This window comes from Lagenorhynchus albirostris, chromosome 14, assembly GCF_949774975.1.
Source record: "Lagenorhynchus albirostris chromosome 14, mLagAlb1.1, whole genome shotgun sequence".
In the NCBI taxonomy this organism is placed as follows: Eukaryota; Metazoa; Chordata; class Mammalia; order Artiodactyla; family Delphinidae; genus Lagenorhynchus; species Lagenorhynchus albirostris.
The window spans coordinates 70,321,035-70,348,586 of record NC_083108.1 but is presented as its reverse complement, the minus strand read 5'-3'; the positions used below and the strand labels follow the sequence as shown (position 1 = coordinate 70,348,586).

Genomic DNA, 27,552 nt, shown 5'->3' with positions numbered 1-27,552 from the left:
AATCAGACCACTTATCCAACATGCACCCCAGAGGACTTTCTTTAGGGATAGTTGAAATATTCCCCATCTTTTAAAGTCAGAAATACAAGATGGAGTCGGGCTTATTCTTCTCTGTTACAGATGGCTGGTGTGTGTCTGTGTGTTGGTCCATCTGTCTACAGACAGACAGATATCCCCTGAAAATTGTCAGTGTTAAACTAAAACCAGGTGTAAGTCTCAGTGAATTCATTTGTGAAAGGACCTCACTTCCTCCATACCAGGCTAGCAAATTTAGGTACGACAGTTGAGAGTTGGGTTTTTTGGAGGGTGGGAGGGAAGGCAAAAGAAATCTTAGCTATCACTATGGTTTGTGTCCCTGCAAAGGGTCACAGAACATTCAACAGATTTATCGGCAGTATTAAAATTTCCTGGGGGCAGGTGGTAATTAGGAAAAGCAATGTCTGGAAAGGCTCCTTGATAGGGCTGGGGTAATTGATTAGAAAAGGTTGGGAAGTGCAGGATGACAAATGTGAGGCCAAAATCCTGCAGGTGGCATGTCCTGTGCAACTGTATGCCTGTTGCCCAGCCTCACTCCTGTGTCCACTCCTGCAACACGCCTTTAATGAGCCCCCAGGATGCCAGGCCTGTGGGGGCCAGGGATCCTGTGGAGACGTGTGGTCTGGTGGGGGCAATAGGGCAGCCACAGTGCCTGTGCTCCAGTGGGCCAGTGTCACAGCGCCCACCAAGCACCTGCCCGTCTGCTAAGCCCTGGGCGTGTAGCGTGAGCCGTAAGATGTCTGTGGTTCCTGTCCTCTTAGTGTTTATGAGCTGATGGGAATGAATGTTTTGAAAGTAAACAAACATTTTTTAAAAATGGTTTAAACAACCGGGCTAATGATGCCTGGGCAATCTGGGAAGGCTTCTTGGAGGAGGCAGCATTTGCTTCAGCTCCGGAGAATGGCCAGGTCATGTTCACAGGTGGTACAGAGCTGTGACTATGAGGTGGGCTCTGGAGCAAGACCTACCAGGTTTAAGTTCCTGCTCCTTCTCTTACTGGCCATGTGACTGTAAGCACCAAGTGGGCCTCAGTTTCCCCATCTTTCATGTGGGGTTAATACGAGGAGGCTGTGGGGCCCAAGTGAGCTAATAGTTCATGCATAGCTCTTAGAACAGTGTCCAGCACATTGTCTACACTTGATACACAAACCAGAGGAGACCAAGGCTGTGTATGGCACCCAGGACTTACTGTGGAGACAGGTTTCTGGGGCTCCTGGCCCCAGCTCTCTCTGACTGACAAGGTCAGAAGTGTGTCAAAGCTGTCCCAGGGTTGTAGATTTTTCAGGGATGTGGACCTACATGCAGAATGACAATGACAACACCTGGCCTTTATTGAGCACTTACTTTGTGCTAAACGCTCAACCTGGATCAGCTCACTTTAACACATAACAACCCCACAAAGTGTAGGCGCTACTGGTATCTTGTGTTCCAAGTGAAGAACCTGTGGCTCAGAGAGGTGTGTTCAGTTGCCCAAGATCACACAGCTTGTAAGCGACAGAGCTGGGACTGGATCTGGTTTGTTACTGGATTTGATCCTGAGCTGGGCCAGGTCCTGTCTGTTAACAAAGCAAAACTGGGGTCTGCTCGCTTGTGTGCAGTAAAGCCAATCTACTGACACCATGTTGTGGTGAAGGAAAGTGCAGCGTTTGTTGCAGGGCGCCAGACAAGGAGTCTAGGACAGCTAGTGCTCAAAAAGCCCAAACTCTCCGATGAGTTTTAGCAAAGCAGTTTTAAACGCCAGGTGACGGAGGGGAGTTCCAGGGACTGTGGTCAGCTCGTGCACAATTCTCTGATTGGTTGATGGTGAGGGTGGCATCACAGGGGTTAACATTCTCAATCCTCATGCGCCAGGTCTGGGGTCATCAAGTAGTTAATTTCTTCCATCGGGGTGGGGCTGTGTTTAGCATCTGTAAAACAACTCAGGAAATGTGCATCAGATACTGTTATCTAGGTACTTCAGGGAGGAGCTAAAGCAGAGGCTATGGGGGAGGGGTCTGTCCTGGGAAGGCCCCACAGGGTCCTGCTGGGTTACATGTCCAGTGCAGCAGGACTCAGACCTGTGCTGTGATCTGGGGGGACACTTGGGCCCCCGCTGGATCCCCTCTCTCGAGGCTGCTCAACCCACACGCTGAGACGCTCAGTCTTTTGGATCCTGAGATTTCAAGCTCTTGAACGCTGGGACTCCTGGGATTCAGGATTCCAAATGGGAGGTCCCAAGCTTCTTGAGTCCTACAGGCACCTTTCCTGAGTGGTCCAGGGCAGCCATGTGGTGCGGCCTCCGGAGCTGGGGTGTGGCCCCTGGCAGCTCGCTCCTCCACACAGCCTGGGTGGGGCTTGGGGCAGAAGCACCCTGGTTTCGGGTGAAGACGAAACGGGCAGTGTCTGACCTCCTCCGTTAAGCAAGCAACAAGAAAAATAGGATGTGGCATCTCCTTGCGCCTATCTCTGAGCCCTGCCCACCCCACTCCTGTGGTAAGTGACTGTTTTCCTGCCATCAGAGGAGAGAAGAGGTGAAAGGTGGGGCCTGAGGGAAGTGACCTCACTGCCTTGAGCCTTGCTTCCCTAATCTGTGTAACGAGAACCACAGCAGCCAGTGCTGGAGTGAAGATGAATGAGGCCCCCAGATGATGAGATACTGAAATGATCCATCCGCAGTGGGGGTTTTATAATGCATCATAAGTGTGTTTTAGTACAGATTAAAGTTATTATCCTACCTGCCATACACAGTGCTTACGCTCTGCTCCTCTCCTTGTTAACTGCGTGCCTCTTTGGAGCCACAGAGCCTCTGGAAGCCATGTGGGTTTCAGTCACATGGGCTGAAGCCTGCCCAGCCACGGCCTGGCTAGAGGCTGCTGTGTCCCTGGTCCCTTCCCCTTGAAGCCCACAGTATGGCAGGTACTAGGCACCTGGATTGCCTGAGACTGACTGGGACGAGGGATTTTCAGTGCTAACACTGCGGATGTCTGGGTTAAGTTGGTCGCCCTAGACAGGCCCAGGCAGGGAGATGCTGGTTTCCCCAGTGCTCACGGTTGCATCCCAAAGAGGCGGGGAGGTCTCTGCTCTCACACAGGTCTTTGCAGCTTCCCTAACTGCTTCCCTAATGTAGGGAGGTAGGGAGGTCGCCATCTCTGTACTCTCCCTGAGTTGGAGGCCCCCCTCTCCTCTGCTCCTCTGTCCACAGCGCCCCTGCTGGATGCCAGCATTAGGGGATCTTCCCTACAGCATCTCATTCCATTCTCATCTTTGAGACAGTATCGCCCATTTTACAGATGAGGAAACTGAGGCTCACACTTGGTGAAGCGATCTGCTCAGGTTACACAGCGGCTAAGTGGTCTCTCCTCCACCCCAGGCTGCCTCTGTGTGCAGGGGACTGTGGGGATGGGTGCAGGGGGAGAGCCCACATTGGGGAACACAACCTGGTCCCTTCCATAGTACCCTCCCAGCCTCCCTGACTCGCCCAGTTACCTCCCTGACCCAGGAACTGTTGGGTTGCATCTTCTGTTTTTGTTTCTCCCTCTCTGCTTTCAGGAAGTGACTGAGGGCTCTGCCTTCCAGGAACCGAGAACTGCCCAAGTGGGGGTGGTGGGTGTGAGTCTTCAAGTTATGAAATATGTCCCAGAGCTGGTGGCTTATTCCTAAAGTCCCCCAACTGCCGGAAAGTGGGGCCAAGGTTAGGCCATATTCTCTTCCCCCAAGAAGGAACTCGACCCCCTGTGCAAAACAGTCTGCCTCCCAAAGGCAAGTTCAGAGGCAAAGAGTGTGTGTGCGTGTGCGTGTGTGTATAACACACTTATTAAGCACCTACTGTGAGCCTAGAACCTTTGAATCCCTCATCTCATTGCATTCTTCCAACAGCCCTGTGAGATGGGTAGTGTTTGTTGTTCCCATTTTACAGATAAAACTGAGGCTCAGAAAGGCAAAGATCTGGGTCAAAGTCCTTCCTCTTGTAATGGACAGAGCTGGGACTTGAACATCATTTTGTTAGACCCCAAAATCTGTGCCCTCAATCTTGTGCCCTTCATAGCACCCAGTACAGAGGGGGCTGACCTTTCTGGGTGATACGGCCTTCAAGGTCCTCCTTATTCTTACTTTGCCCTCCATTCCCCAGCTGGGTCCCCAACAGCAGCCACAAACCCATCAAGCTAAGCTGTCTTCCAAGCCTTTGCTCCTTCTGCCCCTCCAACTAGATCGGGTCTCTCCACAAAGCCTTCCTGAGTCCTCGCTGGCTTCGAATCTGATCTCTGGCACTCGGCAGCTGTGTGGCTTTGGGCAAGTGGCTCTACCTCTCTGAGTCTCATCCCTCCTCAGTAAAGTGAGGACAACTGTGAGAGCCAGATGTGTCTGGTGCAAATATCATCAAGTTTGGTTTAAGAAATTATTTTAAGATAAAATCAGGCTGGCATTTTAGAAACCATCATAATTCTAACTAACATGTGAGAGATTGGATTGAGCCTAGAAGCTGAGGGATCCATGAGTGAGTTACAGTCACTCAAAGAATGATGAATAATTGCTCTCTGCCCCGAATTACATGAAGTGCAAGGAAAGCTATTGAATAAATGGAAAAGAATTTGAAAAAGAATAGATATATATGTATCAATATATGTATACTTGAATCACCTTGCTGTATCACCTGAAACTAACACAACATTTAAATCAACTATACTCCAATTAAAAAAACAAACAAGGAAAGGTACTGGAAATTATCCAGGCTCTGCCCCAGACACTGTGCCTGGGACTGCGTATTGCTGAAGGGTGCTATGTCAGGGAATCGAGTGATATATGAATCCTGCCCCAGAACACAGCTGTTGGTCACCACAGGAGTCTCAGCTGCAAGATTTTGAATCCCACAGATACCAGCCAGTGCCAGGGGGAGCGTAAGGGGAGAGAGGGAAATCCAGAGGGCGTGAGCGTTCACAAGGCCAAGTAGAAAGATCAATGAGATGTCCAAAGGGAAAGGCACTGCCCTTTCTGGCCACCTGTTCGGGAGGCTGAGGGGTGATACAGTGGCCCTCCCTACTCACAGGCAAATGAGATGACTGTCAACTCGCTGAGGACAGCCTCTTCAGAAAAGATTTGAGTTTATCTCCTGGCCCCAGATAGAGCAGTTGATGGCTCTGGGCCCTTGAGGACTTATGGGATAGATTTACTGAAAGAACTCAAGTAGCTGCCCTTTGTGGGAGCTGGAGATGGGAGCAAAGTGCTAAGGGCTTTGCAGATATCTCCTCATGTTATCCTCACAATAGTCTCCAGATAGGTGCTGTCATCCTCATCATGTAAGTGAGGACCCAGCCAAAGGGAACTGGGCCAATCCAAGACACCAATAAAGGATGAGAAAACCGAGAATCTGAGGGACAGGACAGGGCTGTGTGGGATGGGAGCCAAGATAAGGAAAAGTGGAACAGAATGATGTGGAGAGAAGAGTCAGGATCGGACTCTGAGAAGCCTCAAAGGGCCAAATGAACAGCTTTATCCTGCAAACCTGCAGCCACCAAACTTGCTCATGGACCCCATCAGTGGACGATATAGGAACATTGGCCTGTTTATTAATTGTATACAAGTACCACTGCACTCATAATATATTATAAATGTATACAAAGATAGAAATTAAGAAGTGACATAAAAGTTAATATAACTAGAAGATCTAATATTATCTTCCCGCACCCCAGTAGATTGTCTGGCCCACAAATCAAAAGTTTTAATAAAAAAGAATAAGGAGGCAAACACATTTCTATGCACCACGTAGAGGGAGTTGAAGGGCTACCCCCCAGACGGAGTCACTGATGTTGATAATAGCTGCTGTTTGCTGAGGGTCTTCTGTGCACCAGGCATGTGCTGGATCACAAGGGTGCCCCAGGCCAGATGAGCTCCCAGCTGTGGCCATCGAGGGCGCTTGGCAGGTCCAGGGGTACAGCTATCCTGACATCCCTCTGTCCGTATCCCCCTCCAGGTGCCATGTTTCTGAAACTCCTATTGCTCCTGGCCCTGCTGGGCCCTGGAAGCAGCCTCCAGCTGTGGGAGACCTGGGAGGATGGAACCAAGGAGGCCCCAGGCCCCCTGCTTGTCCGTGGCCGGAGAGAAGTGGATGAGGACGACTCCGACATATATGACTATGACATACAGACGGACCCTCCAGAAATGCTTAACTATAGCACCGAGGCCCCCAAGCTTCTGCCTGTGATGGGAACATTGGAGCAGAGAGAGTCTGCAGGGCCTTTAACACCTGAGCCAACCACTCTGGAGGTGGCCACAAGGGACCCTGCTGTCCTGGATGCAGGAGGGGCAGCCACTGGGAATGTGAGCATGGAACCGGTCATACTGGTCACTCTGACCAAAGAACCAGTCACTGTAATCCCTCCCATCATGGAGGTTCCATCCACAGAATCAGCTGCAGTGGAGGCCCTGTCCACAGGGCCAGCAGGCAGAGCGGCACTGGCCACAGAACCTGCAGCCACAGAGGCTCTGTCCACAGAGACCCTGCCCACGGAGCCAGCAAGCACAATGGCACTGGCCACAGAACGCACAGCCACGGAGTCCTTGTCCACAGGGGCCCTGTCCACAGAACCCACTGCCGCGGAGACCCTGTCCACAGAACCCACTGCCGCGGAGACCCTGTCCACAGAACCCACTGCCGCAGAGACCCTGTCCACAGAACCCACTGCCACGGAGACCCTGTCCGCAGAGGCCCTGTCCACAGGATCCACTGCCACAGAGGCCCTGTTCATGGGACCCACAGTCATAGAGGCTCTGTCCACGGAACTGGCCACCACAGCAGTTCTTTCCATGGAGCCCACTACCACAGGGGCCCTGCCCACAGATCCAGCCACTGTGAAGACCCTGCCCACAAGACCTGCTACCACAAGGGGCCTAACCACAGCCCTCGCTGTGCCCTCTGACCCTCCCAAGAGCACCATTGTGGCAGTTGGCAATTCATCTGATAACTTGATCTACAAATGGAAAAATGGTCAGAGTCTTTTCCCCCAGAGCTCTGTGACCCCAAGCTCCACAGAGGGCCTGCTTGACCCCAGCTCGGTGAAGCAGTGTCTGCTGGCCATCCTCATCCTGGCCCTGGTGGCCACCATCTTCCTCATATGCACCGTGGTGCTGGCCATCCGCCTGTCCCGCAAGAACCATCTGTACCCCGTGCGCAATTACTCCCCCACCGAGATGGTCTGCATCTCATCCCTGCTGCCCGAGGGGGGTGAGGGGCCAGCTGCCATGGCCAACGGGGGCCTGCCCAAGGCCAAGAGCCAGGGCCTGAAGGCGGGGTCTGGGGAGGACCGCGAGGGGGATGACCTCACCCTGCACAGCTTCCTCCCTTAGCTCCCGGCCGGGCTGCCTGAGCAGGACCAGCCCCCAGGCGGCCTCGCTGGGCCGCCACCCATACCCAGGCTCTATGCCATGGGTCCGGGCTTCCTTGGAGCCGCCTGGGGATGGGAATGTTTAGGGTGGGAACCCTGGCCGCCCTACACGGGACTGAGAGCAGTCAAGGTCCAGGCACCAGAGCAGGCCTGGCAAACGGAGCCTCCAGCGGAGGCTGGAGAGGCCGCCTCCACCTCCCTGCCTCTCATGTGTTCTTTTTTTTTTTTTCTCCCATGTGTTCTTGACCCCCTCTAATGCCTCCCACGGCTGCTGGAATCTCATCCCCATGTGCCCAGGAGGACTCAGCGTTCCCTGCCCACACCCCCACTGCCACTTTCTTCTGGTGGCCATGGTCACTGCACAGGAAGGGGGCACCTTTGGGGGGGGTTACACCATTCCTGAGTTCATTTCCTGTCACTCCCGGTTTGGGGTATCTCTCCCAGGAGCCCAGGGTGAGGGCTGGGCATGTGACGGCTGGGCAGGCTGGGAAAGCCCAAGGCTACAGGCTTCTCTGGGACTTTGTGGACCAATGAGCTTCCATCTGGTGACAGAGTGACCCCCGTCCCGCCCTCCCTCGCCTCCCCCTGTGGCCTTGTTTTAGGGTGGGCTCTGCCTTGTTCTCGAAGTCTCCCAGGGCCCAGCTCGGGGGCCCGGGAGAGCACAGACACTCAGTAAATGTTTGGTAAACAAGCGATGGCTGAACGAACTCTTCAAGGTGCCTCCTTCAGGTGGGGAGTTGGTCCTTTGCTGTTCACGCCCGGCCCCAGGCCCCTCAGGAAGACCCCAGCACGGGCTGTTGTGGTTACTTCAGGGGGCATCTTGCTGTACCCTTGGGCAGCTGGGAGGCGGGTTCAGGCTGTTGGAGGACAGAGGGTGCTGGCCTCAGGAACCACTTTTTTCAGCACCTCCCGTGACCCAGTTCAAGCCTACGGAATTTGGTTCCCCCGCCAAATCTCAGCCAGATACCCCTCTAAACATCAACGCCATCCTCCCCAGAAGCCCACCCTGACCCCTCTGTTCCACATGGGGCCCATCTCCCGTTAACACCCAGCGGCCCCTTCTCACAGGGGGAGCCTGGCTACATCCTACAAGGCCTTCCTACAACTGACCACCTGTCACGTAGAGTTGGGGGCCAGTAAACTTTTTCTTAAAGGGCCAGACCATAAATATCTCGGGTTTGGCAGGCTTCTCGACTGTGTCATCATGGCATGAATGCAGCGAGTGACTCTGTGTCATAAATGAATGCGTTTGGCTGGATTCTATTGAAACTTTGTTTACAAACAGGCAGCAGGCTGGGTTAGGCTCTAAAAGTTAGCTTGTCCCCGACTTAAGTGTAGAGTGACCAGATGTCCCGGTTTGTTTGAGACTGCCCTGATTTTAGCACTGAAAGTCCTATATCATGGGATATAAGACTTTCACCTCCAGCAATCAGGACAGTGGGTGGCCCTATTTAAGCACTGAAACCCACGTGGACCCTGAGGGTCAGATCAGGAAGCCAAAGGCTTAAGAGAAGTGAGGAGCCTGGCTTACTTCCTGACCATGGTTGAGCTGGGATTCAAACTCTTGATTTTTGCTTCCCAATGCCTTTCAGTCATTTTTGTACAGGGAGAAGGACAATACACACACACACACACACACACACACACACACACACACACACATATATATTTCTATCTTCTAAAACATTCATCTCAGGGGACTTTTTCTCTTCTAGAAAAATACCTCCAGGGGCCTCTTTGGGAATGCAGGACTCCTCCACTCCAGGGCATAACCTGTAGAGAGAGAGTTCAGAAAAAATGTTGAATCTGAGGGGTATTGGCTGCAGCTTGGAGAGACGGGTTGGGGGAACAGGAGAGACTGTTCCCTTGGAAAGGCAGGAGGAACACGAAAGGCAGCAGGGCCGTGGGGGACAGAATCAGGGATAAGCAGAGAATTGTCTGCTTCTACCCTCCCCCACCCCACCCCTGAGCCTCTAGAACAAGTGTGATGCACAGGAAGTTGTGTTCAAGGTGCTTCGGCAGGGGCGCTGGTGGAGAGGGTTATCTGCCATGGGCGGGAACAGCTGACCCTGCAGAAGGCCGGTTCCTAAGGGAACAACAGGAGTTCACTTCGCCTTTGGCAGTGATCAGAAAAGTCAGGGGGGGAGCTCCACATCACGGCGGTGGGGACCCAGAGGCTGAAGGACTTGGGGGCACATTTGGGCAGTCCCTCTGGGGTCTTGCTTCCCCGTCCATCTGGGCAGGGAGCAGGTCTCTGCGTTCCCCTGAGGGCTCCCGGACCGCCTCTGCTCCAGGACGTTGGTTCTCTATCTCTACTGGAAGAGGACCACCCCTCCGCCGCCTTCTCTTCAAGGTGCAGGATTTGTCAGCAGCAGGGATGGTGGGTGCCTGAAGCAGCCACCAGGGGGCGCCCGCCACCAGCTCTTGGAGCCAATGGCAGCCTGGAGCTCCCTTGGTCCAGTCTCTGAGGATGAAGGAGGGATGGTTCAAACAGGACCCAGCTCCAAACCCAGTGGGGTGCTGGTATATATTTAACAACTGGCTCGTTGGGTGGATTGGTGCCCAAGGTACGATTTGCAGTGCTTGCTAATTTCCTTGCTGTAAATGTTCCCATGGCTGATTTTGAGAAACCAACCATTTATATGGTAGATGATACAAAAAGGTAAATAATGCCAACAGGGTAGGTAATAGTAGGATGTAGTAAAATCATGAGGCAGTAATGGGTTTTGAGTATCGAGGACCTTGGTTTTTAATATAATGTAATTTAACTGTGAAACAACTGACTCACAAAATTCTGAAAATTTGACAGCTGGCTCTCAGAAACTGGTACAGGCTGGCTCCTGCATCTCAGTGTGTCCTTTCCCTTGTCCAGACCTCCCCTTGCCCTTGAACATCACCCCCTGAATCTCCCCATCCGTCCACTGAGCATGAGAATCTGCCTCATCTCCATGGATCCCCTCAAACAGCCTAGGAAGGAGGAACTAGGATTCTCCCCATTTTACAGAAGAGGAAACTGAGGCTCAGAGAGGTGAAGTCACCTGTCCCAGGTCTTACATGAGGATCTGAGATTGGAACCCAGACCTGGATTAGAAAGCCACGTTCTTACCACTAAGTTACGCTATCCTTGAGATCACAGCGGGGTTCTGGGGGAATCCCATGCTCCAAACTCCCACCCCTGAAGACCTGTCCTGGCATCTGGAAGTCCCCCGTCAGTCACCCTTTGTGGCTTCTGGTAGCTGAGGGAAGGCATTGGGACTTGGGAGAGTGACAAGGCTGAACCCAGCTTGCAGAGAGCAATGACACAGCAGAGCTGGAACCCAGGACAGAGAGAGATGGCTGGAACAGGAGCTGGAATTTACTGGGCACTCAGTCCATGCCCAGCCCCACGCCAAATGCTTTATCTGCCTGATCGTATTCAGGCCTCACGACAACCTGTGACGTTGGGACAAATATTATCCCACTTTACTGCTATGGAAGCTGAGGTCCAGAAAGCTGGACCGCTGGCTCTAGCAGGTCGCACTGCTAAGAAACCAGACTCTGCTGACTTCAGCTCTGGCGCAGGGAAGGAAGGAGGGTAGACAGGAAATGGGGGTCAGGAGGTGGCATGCTAAGTTTACTCCAGTCCCTTGTCCCTTTGGAGGGGGGGCTGCCAGCCCTGCGGGTGGTTCATCTGGCAGCTGATCTGGGCAAAGGCTCCCCAAACCCTCCCTCCATGTCCCACCCCCACCCGCCACTGAGCCAAGCCTTCCCCAATGCCTGGGATGGGGTAAGTGCTCCGTAAGCCACAGCTGTTAGGATCATAAAATGCAGAAAAAAGACTGGAAGGAAGTGCACCAAGTTATTGAGAGATTAGCCATCGAGTGTGGGATTGTAGGTGAATTTTATTTGCTTCTTTCGACTTTTCTGTGTTTCCCTAATATTTTTCAATGTACGGAACAAAACCGTAAGTGTTTAGGAAGTCTGGGGGTCCCAGGTCTCCCCAGCTAGTGAGTAAAGCCATTGTTCTTTAGCTATTAGTGCCCACACAGGAAGGCTCTGAGCTCGTGGTCCTCCCCTGGGGGCGACGTTGCCACCCCAGGGGACATCTGGCGATGTCTGGGGATACTTTTGATTGTCGCTACTTGGAGGACCGTTACTGGCATCTAGCAGGTGGTCAGGGACCCTGCTAAACATCCTGCAGTGCACAGGACAGCCCCACACAGCAAAGAAGTGTCTTGTCCGAATGTCAGTGGTGCTGAGGTAGAGAAACCTTGCTTTTCCCACTCGGCAGTGAGAGCCCCACGGAGCTCCCCTTCTCAGAAGTTTTTGGAAACCCAGAGGGGCCTCTGTGTGGCCATGAACTTAGCTGTTCATTTTGGTGGCTGGAAGGCTGTAGCCCTAGCTACCCAGGCTCTTGCCACTTGGGGGGCCCGCAGAGCCAGTGCCCCATGCCTGAGGCTGGCAAAATAAGGATGCTGTCGCTGAGCCTGGCAGGGGGACAGCCTTGGAACTGTTTTCCTAGGAAAGAAGGAGAGAGGAACAGGCCCAGGGCAGGAGACTGGAGAACCAAAGGGGCAAAGACTAGTCACTTTCCCGGGCACATGAACCCTGCGGGGGGGGGGGGGGGCGGGGCATGGGCAGAAGAATCAAGGTCCTCTCCTGTCTCAGCACGGCTTCTGGGCTGCCCCCTCCCTTGGGGAAGTCCTTCCAGGAGACCCTGTTGTTCTGCCTTGTGTCCGGCCTCCAGGCCCCCTAGAGGGACAGGCTTCAAGGGATCTCCCCCAGAGTTTCAGTGCCCCCTCAGCAAATCACTAGATACAAATGAATCTGTAGGACAGTGGGGTACCTAATTCCACCAGCTGAAGCTTCTGGAACACGACTCCTGCCCTGCTTGGACCCCCATATCACCTATTGACAAACGTGTTGGCTGGATGAGTGCAGGAAAGCTGTCACCTCTCATTCTCACTCCGCTCCGGCCCCCATGAGACTTCTTGTTCTTTCTTCCTCACATGCTCCTGCCCCAGGACCTTTGCACCTGCTATTCCTCTGCCTGGTATCCTCTTCCCAGATGTCTGCGTGACTGGCATCTTCTCATCCTTTATGTCTCAGCTTGAATGTCACCTCTTCAGAGGGGCCCTCTATGCATCCCTGCCCCCAACTTTTCTTGAGGACAACCCCATTTTCCCCTTCCAGGTACAGATGACCATCTGGACAGACGTTCTTGATATATGGATTTTTGCTGTGCAAGGGCGGGGCCCTCTGTCCCTCACGATCACTCTGTCCTTTTCACTGCACAGTGCCTGGCACACAGCAGGGGTTCAGGAAACATTTACTGAATGGACAAATGGGCAAGGAAGGTTGGCGAGGGTGTGAGAATGGAAGCAAGGCCACGTGACTGGCAGAAATCAAGGGAAGCTTAGATTTGAGGCTCAGAGTCAGGCAGACTGGGCTCGGATGCCCGCTCTGCTGTTTACAAGTTGCTGGACGTTGGGCGACTCTAACCTCTTGGGGACTTCGCTTCCACACCTGAGAAATGGGGAGAACGGTCCTTGCTATTCGTGCGGCTCTGACATGGCTAGCACACTGCAGGGGCCCGGCTGGGGCCACCCTGGAGGGATAGTCCCTGGCTATGGGGCAGTCGTGGACCCTCTGAGGGGAACTGTGAGGCCTCCGCGTCCCCCCAGGCCTGTCCCCCCAGCCCCTGTGGTTTGCCTAGCAACCCCCGCCCTGCTGAGCTCGCCGTCTTTTGGCCTAAAATTAGCTCACAAATTCCTTAACTGCCTGGTTGGTGCTTCCAACTGACAATTCAAACCAGATGTTTCCAGCTGTCGGGGGCCCTTCCCCCATGGCCAGCGCCTGCGTGTGCCCCGGGGAGGTCGGACCCTACCCAGGAGAGATCAATCCGCTACACGCACTCAGGGCCCCGGCAGCAGGGCAGGTGCGGGAGCCAGCCTGGGCCTCTGGGCTCACCCCTCCGAGGATGGGGGCCTCCTCGCCGGCTGGCCTGCTGGTGGGTGAGGGCTGCGGTGAGTAATTGCTCTGCTCTTTTCCGTCCAGGAAACTTATGGGGCGCCTGCTGTATGCCAGGCCTCTGGATTTGCTGCTGTCCAATGCTGTGAGAAAGACTGTCAGTCCGAGGTGCCACCTGTGTTGCTGTTGTTATTATTAGTGTATGTATTTAGTGCCAGGTACCAAGGCTCATTGCATTCTCACGATAACCCAAGGAAGTGAGTGTTACCATTACCCCCATTTTACAGATGAAGGAACTGAGGCCCAGAGTGGTGGGATGACTTAGCCCAAGGTCACCCAGCTCTGAAGCAGCAGAACCCAGAGGTCCCTGAAGGGCAGGTGGTCTCCGCTCACCCTGGGTGTGTTTTGCCTCCTTGCTGTCACCCCCATGTGGCCCTGTCCCTCCTGGCGGATGGATCTGGGGGTTGTGGAAGACCCTCTCTGTCAAGCTGTCCCTGGGCTCAGGTGCAGAAGGCTGACTCATGCAGCTGCCAGGAGAGCTGGTTCATTAGGGAGCCCCGGGAGCCATGTTTCTGGTCCCAGCTGAGTCAGAAGCCAGTGGCCAGGGGAGAGCTGGGGATCTGCATGGGTTTCGCAGGGGCTTTACGTGGAGTCCCTTCGCCTCCCCAGAGGTGGGACCCAGAGCCCTCTCTTGGTGAGGGTCCTCAAGAGAAAGGGCACGTGTGTGTGTGGCATCAGGGATAAAGAGGAGAGGGGATGGATGCAGGGGGAGGAGAGGGTCTCACACACATGGGGAACCATGGTTGGCCTTCACTCATAGAGCCAAAGCCCCTGCCAACGCCCACAGAGGCCCGATCTGGCCCTGGTGCCCTCCGACTTCACTTCCTCCTACTCTCCCGCTCACTCACTCTGCTCCAGCTTCATTGGACACTTCTTTTCCACGCCTTGAAAATTCCAGGCGCCCCTACCTCAGGACCCTTGCACTTGCTCTTCCCTCTGCCTGGACTGCTCTTCCTCTCTGATCATCTCCCTGACTCACTCTCTCACATCTTTCAGGTCTCTGCTTGAACATTACCCTTTCCCTGCTTTATTTTCCTCCATACCCCTTACCACCATCTTCCATACTGTATATAATTACCAAGTTATCTTTTCAATCGTTTTCCAGTCCCACTAGAATGCAAGCTCTGTGAGGACAGGGATTTTCATCTGTGTTCTCTGCTGTAGCCCCAGTGATTGGCACATAGTACGTGCTCAATAAGGATTTGCTGAGAGAGAGAGAGAGAGAGAGAGAGAGAGAGAGAGAAGGAGGAAAGAGAAGGGAAGGACAGGAAAGAAGAAAGGAAGGAGGGGAGAAGAGGAAAGATGGGAGAGAGGGAAGACGGGACAGACGATCTCAGTGTAAAGTGAGGGGACACAGAGCAGGAGACACATGAGACGATGTACTGAGTGTTTGGGTGACTTAGGGGCCCTGAAGCCCAGCTCCAAGCCCTCCCCACTTTGCCCCTCTGCTCCAAGACAAGCAGCCCCCCCAACCCAGTTCCAACAGTGCTGCAAAGGCAGTTCAAAAGAATCATCTCAATTCCTGCTCGTGATGGATGGTGGGGATGGGCAGCGAGGGCTCCTGGGGAGTGCCCGCCCGAGGGCACCCCGTGGGCAGCTGGCAGAGCAGGAGAGCAAGGCCAGGTCTGCAGCCGGTGGTGCGTGTTTACATTCCTGCCCTCCGAGATGGCTCCCATGTGGGGTGCACGGAACTGCTCCTTGCACAGGGCCCTGGGGAATGTAAATGTTTACAAGGCAGCGTGCAGCTGGCCAGGCCACCATGGCCACAGGAAGCCAAGGATCCCACTGGCTCTGGTGCCCCCCCCCAACAAAAAAGGAGAGAGATGCAGTGTTCTTAATTTTTAAAGAAAACTTTGAGTCATAACCTACGTAAAGCACGACCGTCTGAAGCGTGCAGCTTGGTTTTTCTGTGTGCACGTGCCCACGTAACCGCCACGCAGACATTGTACGTCTGCAGCCCCAGAAGTTTCCTTTGTGTCTCTTTCCAGTGAACACCCCCCAAGGGTAACTGCTTTTCTGACTTGTGTCCCCGTAGCTTAGTTTTGCCTTTGTTCTAGAACTTTCTGTAAATGGAATCACCCAGTCTGTGTTCGACTGGGTCCATTTCTTTTGCTTGGTGTGTCTATGAGATTCATCCAAATTGTCCACCTCCCGTCTTTTCCTTCCACTGGGGGAAAGTGTCCACTGCATGGACCACAGTCTCTTCATCCATCCTCCTGTTGGTGGACATTTGGGTAGTTGCCAGGTTTTTTTGCTATTATGGATAAAACGACTATGGACATTTTTGTCTTCGTGTGAATGTGTGTTTTCATTTCTCTTGGGGAAATACCGAGAGAAGAGATTTCTTCTTCTCTCATCTGGGAAGCACATGGTTAACTTGATAAAACCCACCAGACTGTTTTCCAAAGTGGCTGTGATATTTTTCTCCCCCCCTGGTGGTGGGTTGTTTTCTGGGGTGGGCAAACAAGTGGAAAATTCACTTCGAATCACAGAGAGAGAGGTTGGAGGAGCCTCCGCTGACCCTTCCTGGTGCAGGAAGGGAAACTGAGGCCCGGGTCACACAGTGCATGAGGGGCAGAGCCAGGAGCGCAGAAAGCAGGTCTCTCAATTTCCAAGCTCGAACGACTCCTTGGTGAGAACCGATCAGCACCCCGTCTGGTTTCCCTGGAAGAGGCCTCATGCCAAGCCCCTTTCTACCACAGGGCCTTTGCATTTGCCGTTTGTTTCCTCGGCCCAGGAAGCTGTTCCTTCTCCTCCTTGAGTGCTTGATTCCTCTTATCCTGCAGATGTCAGTGCTGATACCTCTTCCAGGAAGCCAGTGCTGACCACAATTGCTAAAACAGCTGCCCGGACAGCTGCCCCTGCCCCTTCCCAAGATATTTCCTGTCTCCTCGGCCTTTTTATCTCCTTGATAGCATTTTGCAGTGTTAGGTTGTCTTTCTGAATTGCCAGCTGACTTGCTTCTCAACTGTCTCCCCTGATAGGAGCTCCCTGAGACAGAGCAAAATTATGTCAGTGAATCCCCTCCCTGGGCCTCAGTTTCCCCATCTTTAACACGGTCAGGTTGGACTAGAGTCATTCAGCCAGTGGAGGGGCATTTACTGAGCACCTACTGTGTTCCAGGCACTGGTGCTAGGGATACAGTGACAGAAAAAGCCCTCGTTCTGGACCAGAGAAGCTGACAGTCTAGAGGCACGTGGAAACAGGCCTTTACGGGCCAGTGGACTCTAGGCAGGGAATGGGGGTGCAGGAGCATAGAAAAAGCTGCTGATCTCCCTCCCCAGAGGCTGGGGTTCAGGGAGGGCTTCGTGGAGGTGGTGATGATGTGCAGGTGGGTCAGGCATGGGGGCCCACGGAGGGCAGCACTTCAGGCAGAGGGAACAGCCCGAGCGGAGGTGCGTCAGCGTCTGTCTCGTTCACAGCCCTCTCTGGGCCCGGCACAGTTCCTGGCACGTGGAGACACTTGGGAAAGAGCTAGGGAATAAAAGAACATCTCTAGTTTACAGATGGGGAAACTGAGGCCTGGGGAGGTTTCACACACACTCTGCCTCCTTGGAGCCCCCGACTGGAGGCCTCTGCTCCACGGGTGTCCCTCCGAAGGCCAGGCCTGTGCTGGGATGTAGCCGCAGCCTGGGCCTCTCAGCCACATGAAAGGCTTGGGATATTTTTGCCTGGAGAGCAGGCCCCGGTGGCCTCGGGGGCTGTATAATTATAAGTGGCTCTGAGCCCACAAGAGGCTTGAGCTGGGGGCTGTGGTGGGCCAGGCGGCCCTCCCCAGGCTCAACCCGGGGAGGACTCTGGCAGAGACTCAAGTCTGGGTGAGGTTTTCCCTCCTCCTCGGCCCTGGCTGTTCAGTGGGGTGGGGGGGAGGGCACGGTGGGCACAGGGTGGGGTCTCTGAATCGCTTCAAGGCTGGGCAGACGACCCATTGCTCTCTGCCTCTGAACATGCAGGTCGCAAGTGAGTGGCCCGGCCACCTCCATGCCCCAGGCCTGCCCTTGCCCTGGAGCCATGGTGCTGCGGACTATGGGGGTCACCCGGGCCAGACCCCTCAACAGGTCCTGGAGCTGGAGAATGTGGACCGTGAGTCCCTCAGGACAGATGAGGAGTGGCTGGAGCCTGGGGATGTGAGAGTGGAGGGCGGAGTGGTCATTGACATCAAGCATTTACTGAGCACCTACTGTGTTCCAGGCACTATCCTAGATGCCGGAGTTATGGCGGTATTCAAAACAGGCAAAGTTCCTGGACCCCATACACCTAGTTCATCTATTCAATAATCTTCAGGAACTGCTCTGAAGGTGCTGGATTCCCATCTACCTCAGGGCCTTTGCACATGCCATTCTCACTGCTAGGAATCCTGTCACACCCTTGCCTTCCTAAATACCTCCTCATCTTCATGAGTGACTCTACTTTCACCTCCTCATGGAGGTCCCCAGGAGCTCCAGGACTAGACTAGTCCCCCAAGACTGGCCTCCCATAGCCCCAGAAATGCCCCATCCCAACCCTTAGCTCAGTTTGCAGTCAGATATTCATTTCTTTGTTTACTTGCTTATTGCAGGTCTCCTCTCTTGGTGCCTGTGTTTGCTCGTCACTGTCTTCCAGGGCCTGACACTGGGCTGGGTGTAAAATCGATGCTCAAGGAATGTTTGTAGAATGAATAAAATTTAGAAAGTTACAGCATTGGAACCTTACCACTGGCAGGCTTGTGGTGGGCATCTAGACTGACCCCACATTTGGCTGCAGCCCAGAGAGGGGCAGAGGTTTGCCCAGCCACCCACAGCTGATGCACGAGGGGGGGTTGGAACTCAGGGATCCTTCTTTCTCCCATCAGTGACTGACATTTTGCTCTTCTGTCCTCAGGTAGAAGGTTGAGATGTTTGGCTTAAGGAGATCATGTGTGTCGTTGTGTGCGTGTGTGTGTGTGTGTGTGTGTGTGTGAGAAACATGGTCTGATAACACTTTAACGGGGTCACTAGCCTGGCAATTTCACTTCCAGCTAAGACACAGAGGGGCTGGTGGAGAAGCAAGCGCGCTGATCCCCAACATGCTGTTGGATCCCAGGTAGGTCACGCCGCCATGAACCTCAGTTTCCACATCTGTTGAATGGGCTTTGCTTACTCATTCACCTCTCTCTCCCTAAGGTCTTCCGGAACCCGCTGGGTTTGACGCACAATGATAGGTTCTATGGGGGGAGGAAAACCCAGTGCTTTGGAGGGTGGAGGATTCCAGCCAGCTCTGCAGGGAACAAGTAATCATAGGCAACCGTGGTGTGAGAGACAGAATAATGCCCTCCCCCCCCCCAAAGATGTCCACATCTCAATCCCTCAAAACTGTAATATGAGTTTGTCACCTTACCTGGCAAAAGGGATTTGCAGGTGTGATTAAGCTAAGGCTCTTAGGGAGCTGATCCCGGATTATCTGGGTGGGTCCAGTATCATCACAAGGGTCCTTAAAAGTGGAAGAGGGATTGGAAGAGAGAACCAGAGAGGTGGCAGCGTGAGAACTCAGACCCTGCAGCTGACTCTGAAGACGGAGGAAGATGACTGTGAGCTGAGGAATGCAGGTAGCTTCTAGAAGCTTGAAAAGGCAAAGACTCAGATTCTCCCTGTGAAGATTCTGGGATAAACAAAGCTCGGCCGACACCTTGATTTTAGCCCAGGGAGACGCATTGCTGACTTCCAGCTGCCAGAACGCTAAGATAATAATGGTGTGTGGTTTTAAGTCACCAAGTTTGTGATATTTGTTATAGCAGCTGTAGGAAACTTATACACTTGGCACCTGGCCAGTGCTTTTGTATTGTCCAGCACATTTACACCCTCTGACTCCGGATTTTCCCAGCAGCCTTGTGAACAGAAAAAAATTCTCTATCCTCGTTTTACAGATGATGAGAGAGGCTCCCCATGGGGCAGGACCTGGTGAAGGCAGACCTAGAACCTGGGTCTCTCTGTCTCCGGTCTGGGGCTGCTCTGGCCCCAAAGGAGGAACACAGAATGGGACCGCGACTTAGTCTGGGGCCTCTGGGCCACCCGTGCTGGAAGCAGGCCCTGTTCAGGTTAGTTGTACCTCTCTGCCCCTTGATCTCGTGGGATCCAATCCCCCTCAGCCCTCAGACTATTAGGGCAGGGGCTCCTCCCCAGGCGGTGGGCCCTGGGGCAGGTCTGGCCACTCCTGCTCACCTGCCATCTGGTCTAAGATGGGGCTGGGACACCCCCTGGCCATCTTCAAGAGGGCTCAGCTGTTACAACATGTCTGTGGGCAGCCACTTGCCCCAGGGGGCGTGTGTGCACATGAGTGTGTGTGTGTGTGTGTCCATTGGTGGACGGTTCCCCATTCCCTTAGGATGCAAGGTTTGGGGTGATCTCAGAGAAGATGGGAAATTTTCTAGTTTTATTTTCCAAACAGCTGCCCCTTCTTTGAGCAGGTGAGTCAGGGCTGCTGGGACCATAGAAGGGAATAGCTACAACCTAGGGCCCTGGTTCCTAAAGGGTGGTCATGATCTGTTCATTCACGTACTCCGCCTGCTCCAAACCTTCACTGGCTCCCTACTGCCTCATGGATGAATGCCATTCTGAGACTTCAGCCCTGCCTGGGTGACTGCTCCCACCCTAATCATCAGCTCCTCCCTTTCGTCCACTTCATGCTCCAGCCCAGTTTAATTACAGCCCCTTGTCCGTGTGTGGCGTTCCCAGCCACCTGCCTTTTATCCACACTGGTCCTTCCTCCTGGGATGCCCTTCCTGGGTCTCCTCTTCCTGGGACTCTGCTCATTCACAGCCACATCCTCTAGGGCGACTTCCTTGCCTCCTTCTCTCAGGGGATCTCTCTCCATCCTGGGGTTCCCCGAGCCCTTGGCCTCTCTCCTGCCACAGACCCGTTTCTGTTTTGTAAAAAAATAATTTACATACGTGTGCTTCTCCTTGGAAGTCTGCGAGCATCCTGAGGGCTGGGCTCTGATTTGCCTCTGAAATCTGCTCAGCACTGCGCCTGGTGCTCTACAGGTGTTCATTAAGCATTTGATGGATGAATGAATGAATGGTGCAGGAATGAATGAATGCAAAGGACTACTGTCCCCCTGGATGCCTCAGGTCTGCCAGAGGGCCCGGTACCCTGCGTGAGCCTCTTGAATTCACCCTGCCTCACTTTCCCCATCTGGGAAATGGGGCCACGACTCCTGCTCTGGCCATTCCATTGGGGTATCACGAGGCCACAGATCTCACGATGTTACAGCCGTAGGGAACCCAGAGGGCTTCCCACCCACCCCTGCAAATGGGGAAACAGAGGCCTGCCGAAGGAAAGGGGCTGACCAGGGCCAGACAGTGGGTGCCAGGACTCGCTCCCTGCCTCAGGCCTGACCCTCCATGCATCCCTTAAATGCAGCCCGGCTCCCACTCTGCACCCTGAGCCTCGGAAAACCTGAGTCACAGCTGGAACCAAGCGCGGGGAATTTTCCTTCTCATTTTCAGGGACCTCGGAACCTCCCTGACCTCATCCCCTTCAGAAGGGGAGGCAGGATCCCAGCTCTCTGGGCCGTGGGTGCTCCACAGGACGGCCCTGTCTGTGTGTCTGTCATCCTCAGACTGCCCTGGGGACCAGCGGTCAGGGAGGAAATGCCCCATCTGGTGTTCCCGGGGCGTGGAGGGGACGCCCACGGGTGTGAGCAAGGGGGGACTGTGTGTGTGGCCGAGCTTGGCCCCGCCCCTGCCCCTGTCCCCACCCCAAACCCACTTAATGAAATCAAGCTGGCCCTGCCGAGGGGAGGAAGGGAGGCGGGAGGAGGCGGGAGGAAAGGGGCGGGGCGGCGGCAGCCCAGAGCCGCGGCCACAGGGCACTGCCACGGACTTGCTCTGCTCCACCTGGCGGGACACCCTGTGTGCAGAGGAACTGGTGAGTCCTGGGGGCCCCTCCTCTCTCCAGGGAGCCTGGTGTGTCTTGGAGTTTAGGGGGCCAGTGTGAGTGCTTTGGGGGGCTTCTCTAAGTGTGTGTGAGCTTTGAGTGTGTGTTGGTTGCTGCCTACTTGTGTGTGCTCTGCGCTGAGGGGGCGGGTGGCGGGATGTGTGTGCACCTTGGATGCCTCCCGAGTGCGGTGCTGGGTTGGCCGGAGTGTTGCGTGTGTGCAGTTGTGTGTGGGCAGCTGGGGTCTTGCTGTGGGGGATGTGTTGTTCTTGGAGAGTGGGCACCAGGGTAGGTGCTCCCAGGGTCTGCGGGAGGGTGGTATGGATGGGGGTGGTCCCGTCCGTGGGGATACATGGGGGGCGGTCAGGGGGTGCATATGTGCACATGTCAGAGAGCCAGCCCGTTGTGTGTCCACGTGTGTCCTCTGTGTATCTGTGCTGGTGGGCAGTCTGGGGTGTAGTTTCTGTGGCCTCTTTCCTTATCCTCTGCCCCTGCCCCAAGGATCCAGGGGAAAGGAGGACTTTTCTCTGTCCGACTCACTGCCGCACATTCGTGTGTGTGTGTGTGTGTGTGCGCGTGTGTGTGTGTGTGTGTGTGTGTGTGTGTGTGTGATGTCAGCCAGTGATGTGAGCCCATTCCTGGGCCAGCCTGAGGCACATGAGAGAGAGTGTGCAGGGTGTGTGTGTGTGTGTGTGTGTGAATTCTCAGAGTCACAAAGAAGAAGGTTCAAATCCCAGCTCTGACACTTAGCACCTGTGTGCCCTTGGGCAGGTCACTGTCTGTCTCTGAACCTCTGTTTCCCCATCTGAAAAATGGAGACAATGTTAGTGCCCATGGCTTCTTTGGAATTGCACCCACAAAAGGGGCTCAGATGAGTAACCCGTGATAAAATACACAGTGACCAACTCATTTAAAATGAACCCTGGGTGAGTGTTGCCTCATTTGATGTCCTGGGAATTATCTTTTGTGTTTTGCCATCTGAGCCAGTTTGTCCAAATTCGTGTCACATCAGGTGGCCCCGGGTCACTTGGAACAAGCCACTCAGTGGCCCCATGTCATTCCTACATCATCTTCTGAATCCCCAAGTCAGCGTGAGTCGGTACTGTCACCCACTTTATGGAGCTGGGCCTGAGGCCTGGGCACTCGAGGGGACCTGCCGCCAAGATGTTGGGCACCTGACTTCCTGCTCCAGCCCGGAACTCACTGTGTGGCCTGGGGCCTGCCCCTTGCCTTCTCTGGGCCTCTGTCTCCCCGTTTCCATCCCCTGGAGAGGGCACCTCAGTCAGGGCATCGTGAGGCTTTTCCGTCTTGGCACCTGTAGCCCCACCCAGAGTCCTGTGCCCTCTGCCGGGTGGGGCAGAGGCTCTCAAGGGGCAGCCTGGGGTGCGCAGGAAGGGGTTGCTGGGTTTGTCTGAGCGGCCGGGCTCGCTCACGCTGGCTGGGAGATGTACTGCGTTAGAAGCCGACTGCTGCGTAAAGCTGGGCCATAAGGAATTTATTAGTCAGCCGGGCTGTCTGGGCCGGGAGGGTCTGGGGGCTTCACGTCGGGAGCTTTCCAGCGGGGGGAGGGAGGTGCGGGGTTCATCTGGATCCCATTTGGTGGCGGCCACAGGACTTAGGCTCCAGCTTTGTTCCAGGCACGAGGGTTCCCTCTGGGCCTCCAGGCCCTGCTTTGAGCCTCGAGGTGGGGGTTAGCCATGGGGCACATGCTCACACAGGCCTCTGCTGAGCTCAGAATCGGGATGCTTCAAAACCTATGAATCTTCCAGAGACGGGACCGCAGAGGAGCTGGGAGCAGCGAGGATGGCTTCCCAGAGGAGGGGGCAGCTCTCAGTTACTCACTGAGCCCTACCGTCCTCTCTCCCTCCGTGCCTGCATCCAAACCCCAGCTCTTCCTCAGCAAGTCACTTAATCCCTCTGAGCCTCAGTTTCCTCACCTGGAAAATGGGGAGAATGTAGTACCTGCCCTATTGGGCAGTTCTCAGGATTCAATGAGAAATTCCATGTAAGAAATGTAAAATAATGTCTGGCACATGGCAAGCAATGAAAGGGTAAGTTCTTATTCATTCAGCCAACTCCATCAATGTGCGTTTATTGAGCACTTGCTGTATACCAGGTATGATGCAAAACCCTGAGGGTGCCGAGATAAACAAGATTTAGCCCTTGCCCTCCAGAAGCTCAGAGTGAAGTCGGGGGGACCAGTGTAAACCCCGGGATGGGGTCCATTGTATGGTGGGGAGGCTCAGGCCCGGGGAAGGAAAGCGACTTGCTGGAATAGGTTCTGTGTCTGCTGCGCCTCCTCGGGGTCCCCTGAGGCTGGGGCCCCGCCCTGACGTCTCTTCTGCCTCGCTTCCCCACAGGCTCCAGGCAGCATGGTTTCCGCGGCGGCCCCCAGCCTCACGGCGTCTCTGCTGCTCCTCCTGCGGGTCCTGCCCACGGCGTCCTATTCCGTGTCCCTGCGGGCCACCTTCCTGGAGGACACGGCGGGCAGCGGGGAGGCCGAGGGCGCGTCGGCCTCCTCCCCGAGCCTCCCTCCGCCCCGGACCCCAGCCCTCAGCCTCACCTCGGTGGGGCCCCAGCTCACGCCCCTGGCGGGCCCCAAGCCCCCCACCAACTTCCTGGACGGCATCGTGGATTTCTTCCGCCAGTACGTGATGCTCATCGCCGTGGTGGGCTCCCTGGTGTTCCTACTGCTGTTCACCATCTGTGCCGCTCTTATCACCCGCCGGAAACACAAAGCCTCTGCCTACTACCCCTCATCTTTCCCTAAGAAGAAGTACGTGGACCAGAGTGACCGGGCCGGGGGCCCCCGGGCCTTCAGCGAGGTCCCCGACCGTGCCCCTGACGGCCGGCCCGACGAGGCCCGGGATTCCTCCCAGCAGCTCCAGGCTGACATCCTCGCCGCCACCCAGAACCTCAAGTCTCCCGCCAGGGTCGCCCCGGGCATGGGAGACGGGGCCAAGATGATGGAGGGCAAGTCGGAGGAAGAGGAGAAGGGCAGCCGGGAGGCGGACCAGGAAGCCCAGGGACACGGGGTCCCGGCAGAGAAAGCAGAGGCGCCGCCAGAGGAGCCCTGCTCGGCGCAGGCGGATGGGGCTCTGGCAGCTGCTGAAGGTCAAGGGGAGCCAGAAGCAGCTCCCTCATTAGCCCTCGGAGCTGGGGGCCCAGCTGGTTCCCTCGAAAACCCCTGTGCTTGCGGCAGTGTCCCCCCCAGCATCTAACAGGCCTCTAGGGCTGCCGGCCCTGATTGTCGGACCCCTGGTGGTCACCTCCTTGGGCACAGAAAGGTCCTCGGCCCTTACCGTGCTCTGACACCCCCTACTCGGCCACTCCCCGCGGCAAATCCCGGCACGTCTGATCCTCCTGCAGCAGGCAGAGATGCTGGTCTCTGTTCCACCCTCAGGAATCTCATCCACTTCGAGAACATTTGTCCCCGCAGCCCCAAGGCCTACATCCCAAAGTACAGCTCCTCTGGGGAGACGGAGCTGAGGATGTGTCCCTGTCACAGCCACGTCCGCTGGGAAACATATGTCTCAGGTCCCTTGTGACAATGCAAACGTCGCCGCTTTCCATCGAGGTAGGAAAGAGAAACAGGATAACTAGGAGGTTTGGAAGAGGTTGAACAGATGGGAGATGCAGAGGTGCCTGGGGTTGAAGCAGGGAGAGGTGCCGCAGAAGATCAGTCAGGAGGCTTCCGTGAGGGGTCCTGCACCGATCACGACAGGTTCCTAAGTGAGCATTTCCCAAACTGGGTTCCCTGGAAGAAAGATTTTGAGGTCCAGTGAATGAATTGAGGAAACATTGCTTCTCTGCTCTGCGTACCCCCCTTGGAGCCCCCCAAGGCTCTGACAAGTCCCGCAGTAAAGGTGCCCATGGAATCTGATTTCGCTTAGCCTTTCCCAAAAAGCTTTTGGCCGCGGAGTACTTTTGTTTTTGTTTTACAGCTACAGAGTAAAATCCTGAAGAGAACACTCTGGAAGTTACAGCTCCAGGTGTGCTCCAGGGCGCCCCCTCCCCAGTTCCTGGTGGGTCCGGGGTGAAGGCTGTGGAGGTGGAGGCTCGGCCTCTCAGGGGCTGCCTCTCATCCTGCTACTGCTGTGGGCATGGGGCAAATGAATTGAACTTTCTTGCCAGGGCCCCAGAGCAACCTAGAAGTGGTGGGGGGCAGGGCTGTGTGTGAGGGGACCCCACTCTGGGGGAATCTGAGGGGATCAGGGAGGGTTTCCAACAGGCTGGAGCAGGGGAACCCTGACCCCCTGCCCTTCACACACACACACGCACACACACACACACACACACACACACACACACACACACACACACACATCTGGCAGCCTGTGCCCATAGCGTTCTTTAGTTTTCGACAAGGGAGCCTGAGCTCCGTCCTGATTTGGGGAGGCTCTGGGCGGGGGGGTTCCTCTTCCCCATCCCTCCGTCCCCCCTCCCCCCAACCTCTGCACAACTCTCCAGGTGCTAGGATATAACAAACTAGCACAATAAACCTTTATTCTGGCCTGAGCGTCGCTGGTTTTCTTGGGGCGGTAGCGGGGGAGGAGTGAATCAGCTGGGAGGTGGGGAGCGTTTCCCCTGGGCTGTTCCATGGGGGTGGGGCAACGTTCTGGGGCCAGGGGCTGAATGGGCAGATTGGTGTGGGAAACGGAGGGCGGGATGGATGGCCCATGGGAACAGGGGCCAGAGCTTGTGCCCCATCAGCCCTGGGCTTGTGGCCACAGAGGCAAGTTCCGCGCATGCCTCTGCTACTTACTGTGTCTGTAGGAGAGCCGCCACCTCTCCGTTTCCCCCAAGGGGCAGTGGAGGGGCTTGGGGCTGAGGTTTCGGTTTCCCCTGACCCTGCAGAGCGGCTAAGGACTGGCCCGGGTGTTAGGGACAATGCCACACTCGCCGCACCCTTGGCCAGTGGTGCGTGGCGCTGGAGGCAGCCCTGGCTTGTGTCTCCTCGCCCACCAGCCTCCTCCCCGCCTTTGATGGCTATCCCTGCGGCCACTGCTCCCCCTCCGTGCTGGAGCTGCCAGCTGGAATCCAGATGCGGCTGGGCTGCGAGCACGTGCTGGATCCCTGGGGTGATGGGGGCAGGGAGGCCATCCTCCTGCAGCCCCTCTCCTCCGCCGACCCCACATCCATCCGGAGGGGGCCGGGGTTTGGGTTTCATAACACACAATGGCCACTGTCCTGCTCAGTAGGGAAGGGCCCTCCCTCTCTCAGCCCAGACAGGCTCCCGCCCAAGAATGTAGGGAGAATCGAAATACAGATACCAAATACCCGGATGCTGTGTGGCTGGGACCAAGTCACTCAACCTCTCTGGGTGGGACAGGCTCTCTCCTTCTTCCTGAACTCCTGCGGGGTCCTAAGCGCTGGGGTGTGGCTGGGAAGTGCATGAAGCTTCCTCATGACAGGCAAAACCCAGGTAAGACAGAAGCGGACTTTGGCGATCCCTGGGGAGCAGGCGGGGAGACATCTCCCAATCAGCAGCATCCTGGTCAGTGGCTCCCCATTGGTGCCCAGTGGGCCCTCCAGAGAATGTGGAGTGTGTGGCCTTCGCCACAGCCTGTGTCCCCAGGGACTGCTGGGGGGGATAAAGGAGGTGGTCTGAGCCCCAGTGCAGGAGTCAACCTCTCCCTCACCTCTGAGCTTCTACAGCTACTATTCCCTCTGCCTAAGACACCCTTCCACCCCCCTCCTTGCCTTGCTAACTCTCATCTTCTAGCTTCTGGCTTAGATGTCCCCTCCTCCTGGGAGTCTTCCTGAATGCCCCGCACCCAGCCTCTCTTCCACATTCCCCTGCGCTCAAGGATGATAAAAATTGCTTACAGTTAAGGGACATCTGTTATGTGCCAGGCATTGCTCTAAACAGGGGACATCATTAACTCATGGCAACCCTACGAGGTGGGCACTGTTTATTATCCCCATGTCACAGATGGGGAAACTGAGGTCCAGAGAGGGGAAGTCAGTTGCCCAGGTCACACAGCCAAGATTCCAGGCCTGCAGTCTAATTCTGGAGTCTGAGTTCTCCGCTGGGCTCTACTGCTTTTCTGATGAATGAACGAGTGACAATGAAGGAAGTGCTTGGGGAGGGAACAGCAGGGCCCCACTACCACTGAGGCTTAGAGCCGCTCCACTCTGCTCCCGCCTCTGATGGAGTTACCCAGGAGGGGCCGTTTATGCGCACACATCTGGCTGGCACCAAGCGGGGAGTGAGCCGCGGAGGGAGACCGTGGTGGGAGCGTGTGTGGCTAGGG

The 27,552-nt window shown here is 55.4% G+C and overlaps 2 protein-coding genes across 3 annotated transcripts in view; both read left to right on the top strand.

Annotated features, from left to right (window-relative positions):
- TMEM119 (transmembrane protein 119) overlaps window positions 1–25,803 on the top strand; it is a 36,534-nt gene extending 10,731 nt beyond the window's left edge. Inside the window, exons 2-5 of one of the 2 annotated variants that reach the window (XM_060170757.1) lie at window positions 18,400–18,464; window positions 19,285–19,455; window positions 20,866–21,286; window positions 23,656–25,803. In XM_060170757.1, the coding sequence (XP_060026740.1) occupies window positions 19,304–19,455; window positions 20,866–21,286; window positions 23,656–24,516 (1,434 nt within the window). In that variant the 5' untranslated portion in view covers window positions 18,400–18,464; window positions 19,285–19,303 and the 3' untranslated portion in view covers window positions 24,517–25,803. Of the gene's footprint in view, window positions 1–18,399; window positions 18,465–19,284; window positions 19,456–20,865; window positions 21,287–23,655 lie in introns of those variants that run through there. The other variant, XM_060170758.1, reaches the window with a different exon arrangement.
- Window positions 2,370–8,085, top strand: SELPLG (selectin P ligand). Its single transcript, XM_060170759.1, has 2 exons — window positions 2,370–2,508; window positions 5,984–8,085. The coding sequence occupies exons 1-2, from the start codon at window positions 2,457–2,459 to the stop codon at window positions 7,354–7,356; spliced, it is 1,425 nt and encodes a 474-aa protein (XP_060026742.1). The 5' UTR covers window positions 2,370–2,456; the 3' UTR covers window positions 7,357–8,085.
- Window positions 25,804–27,552: the final 1,749 nt, after the last annotated feature.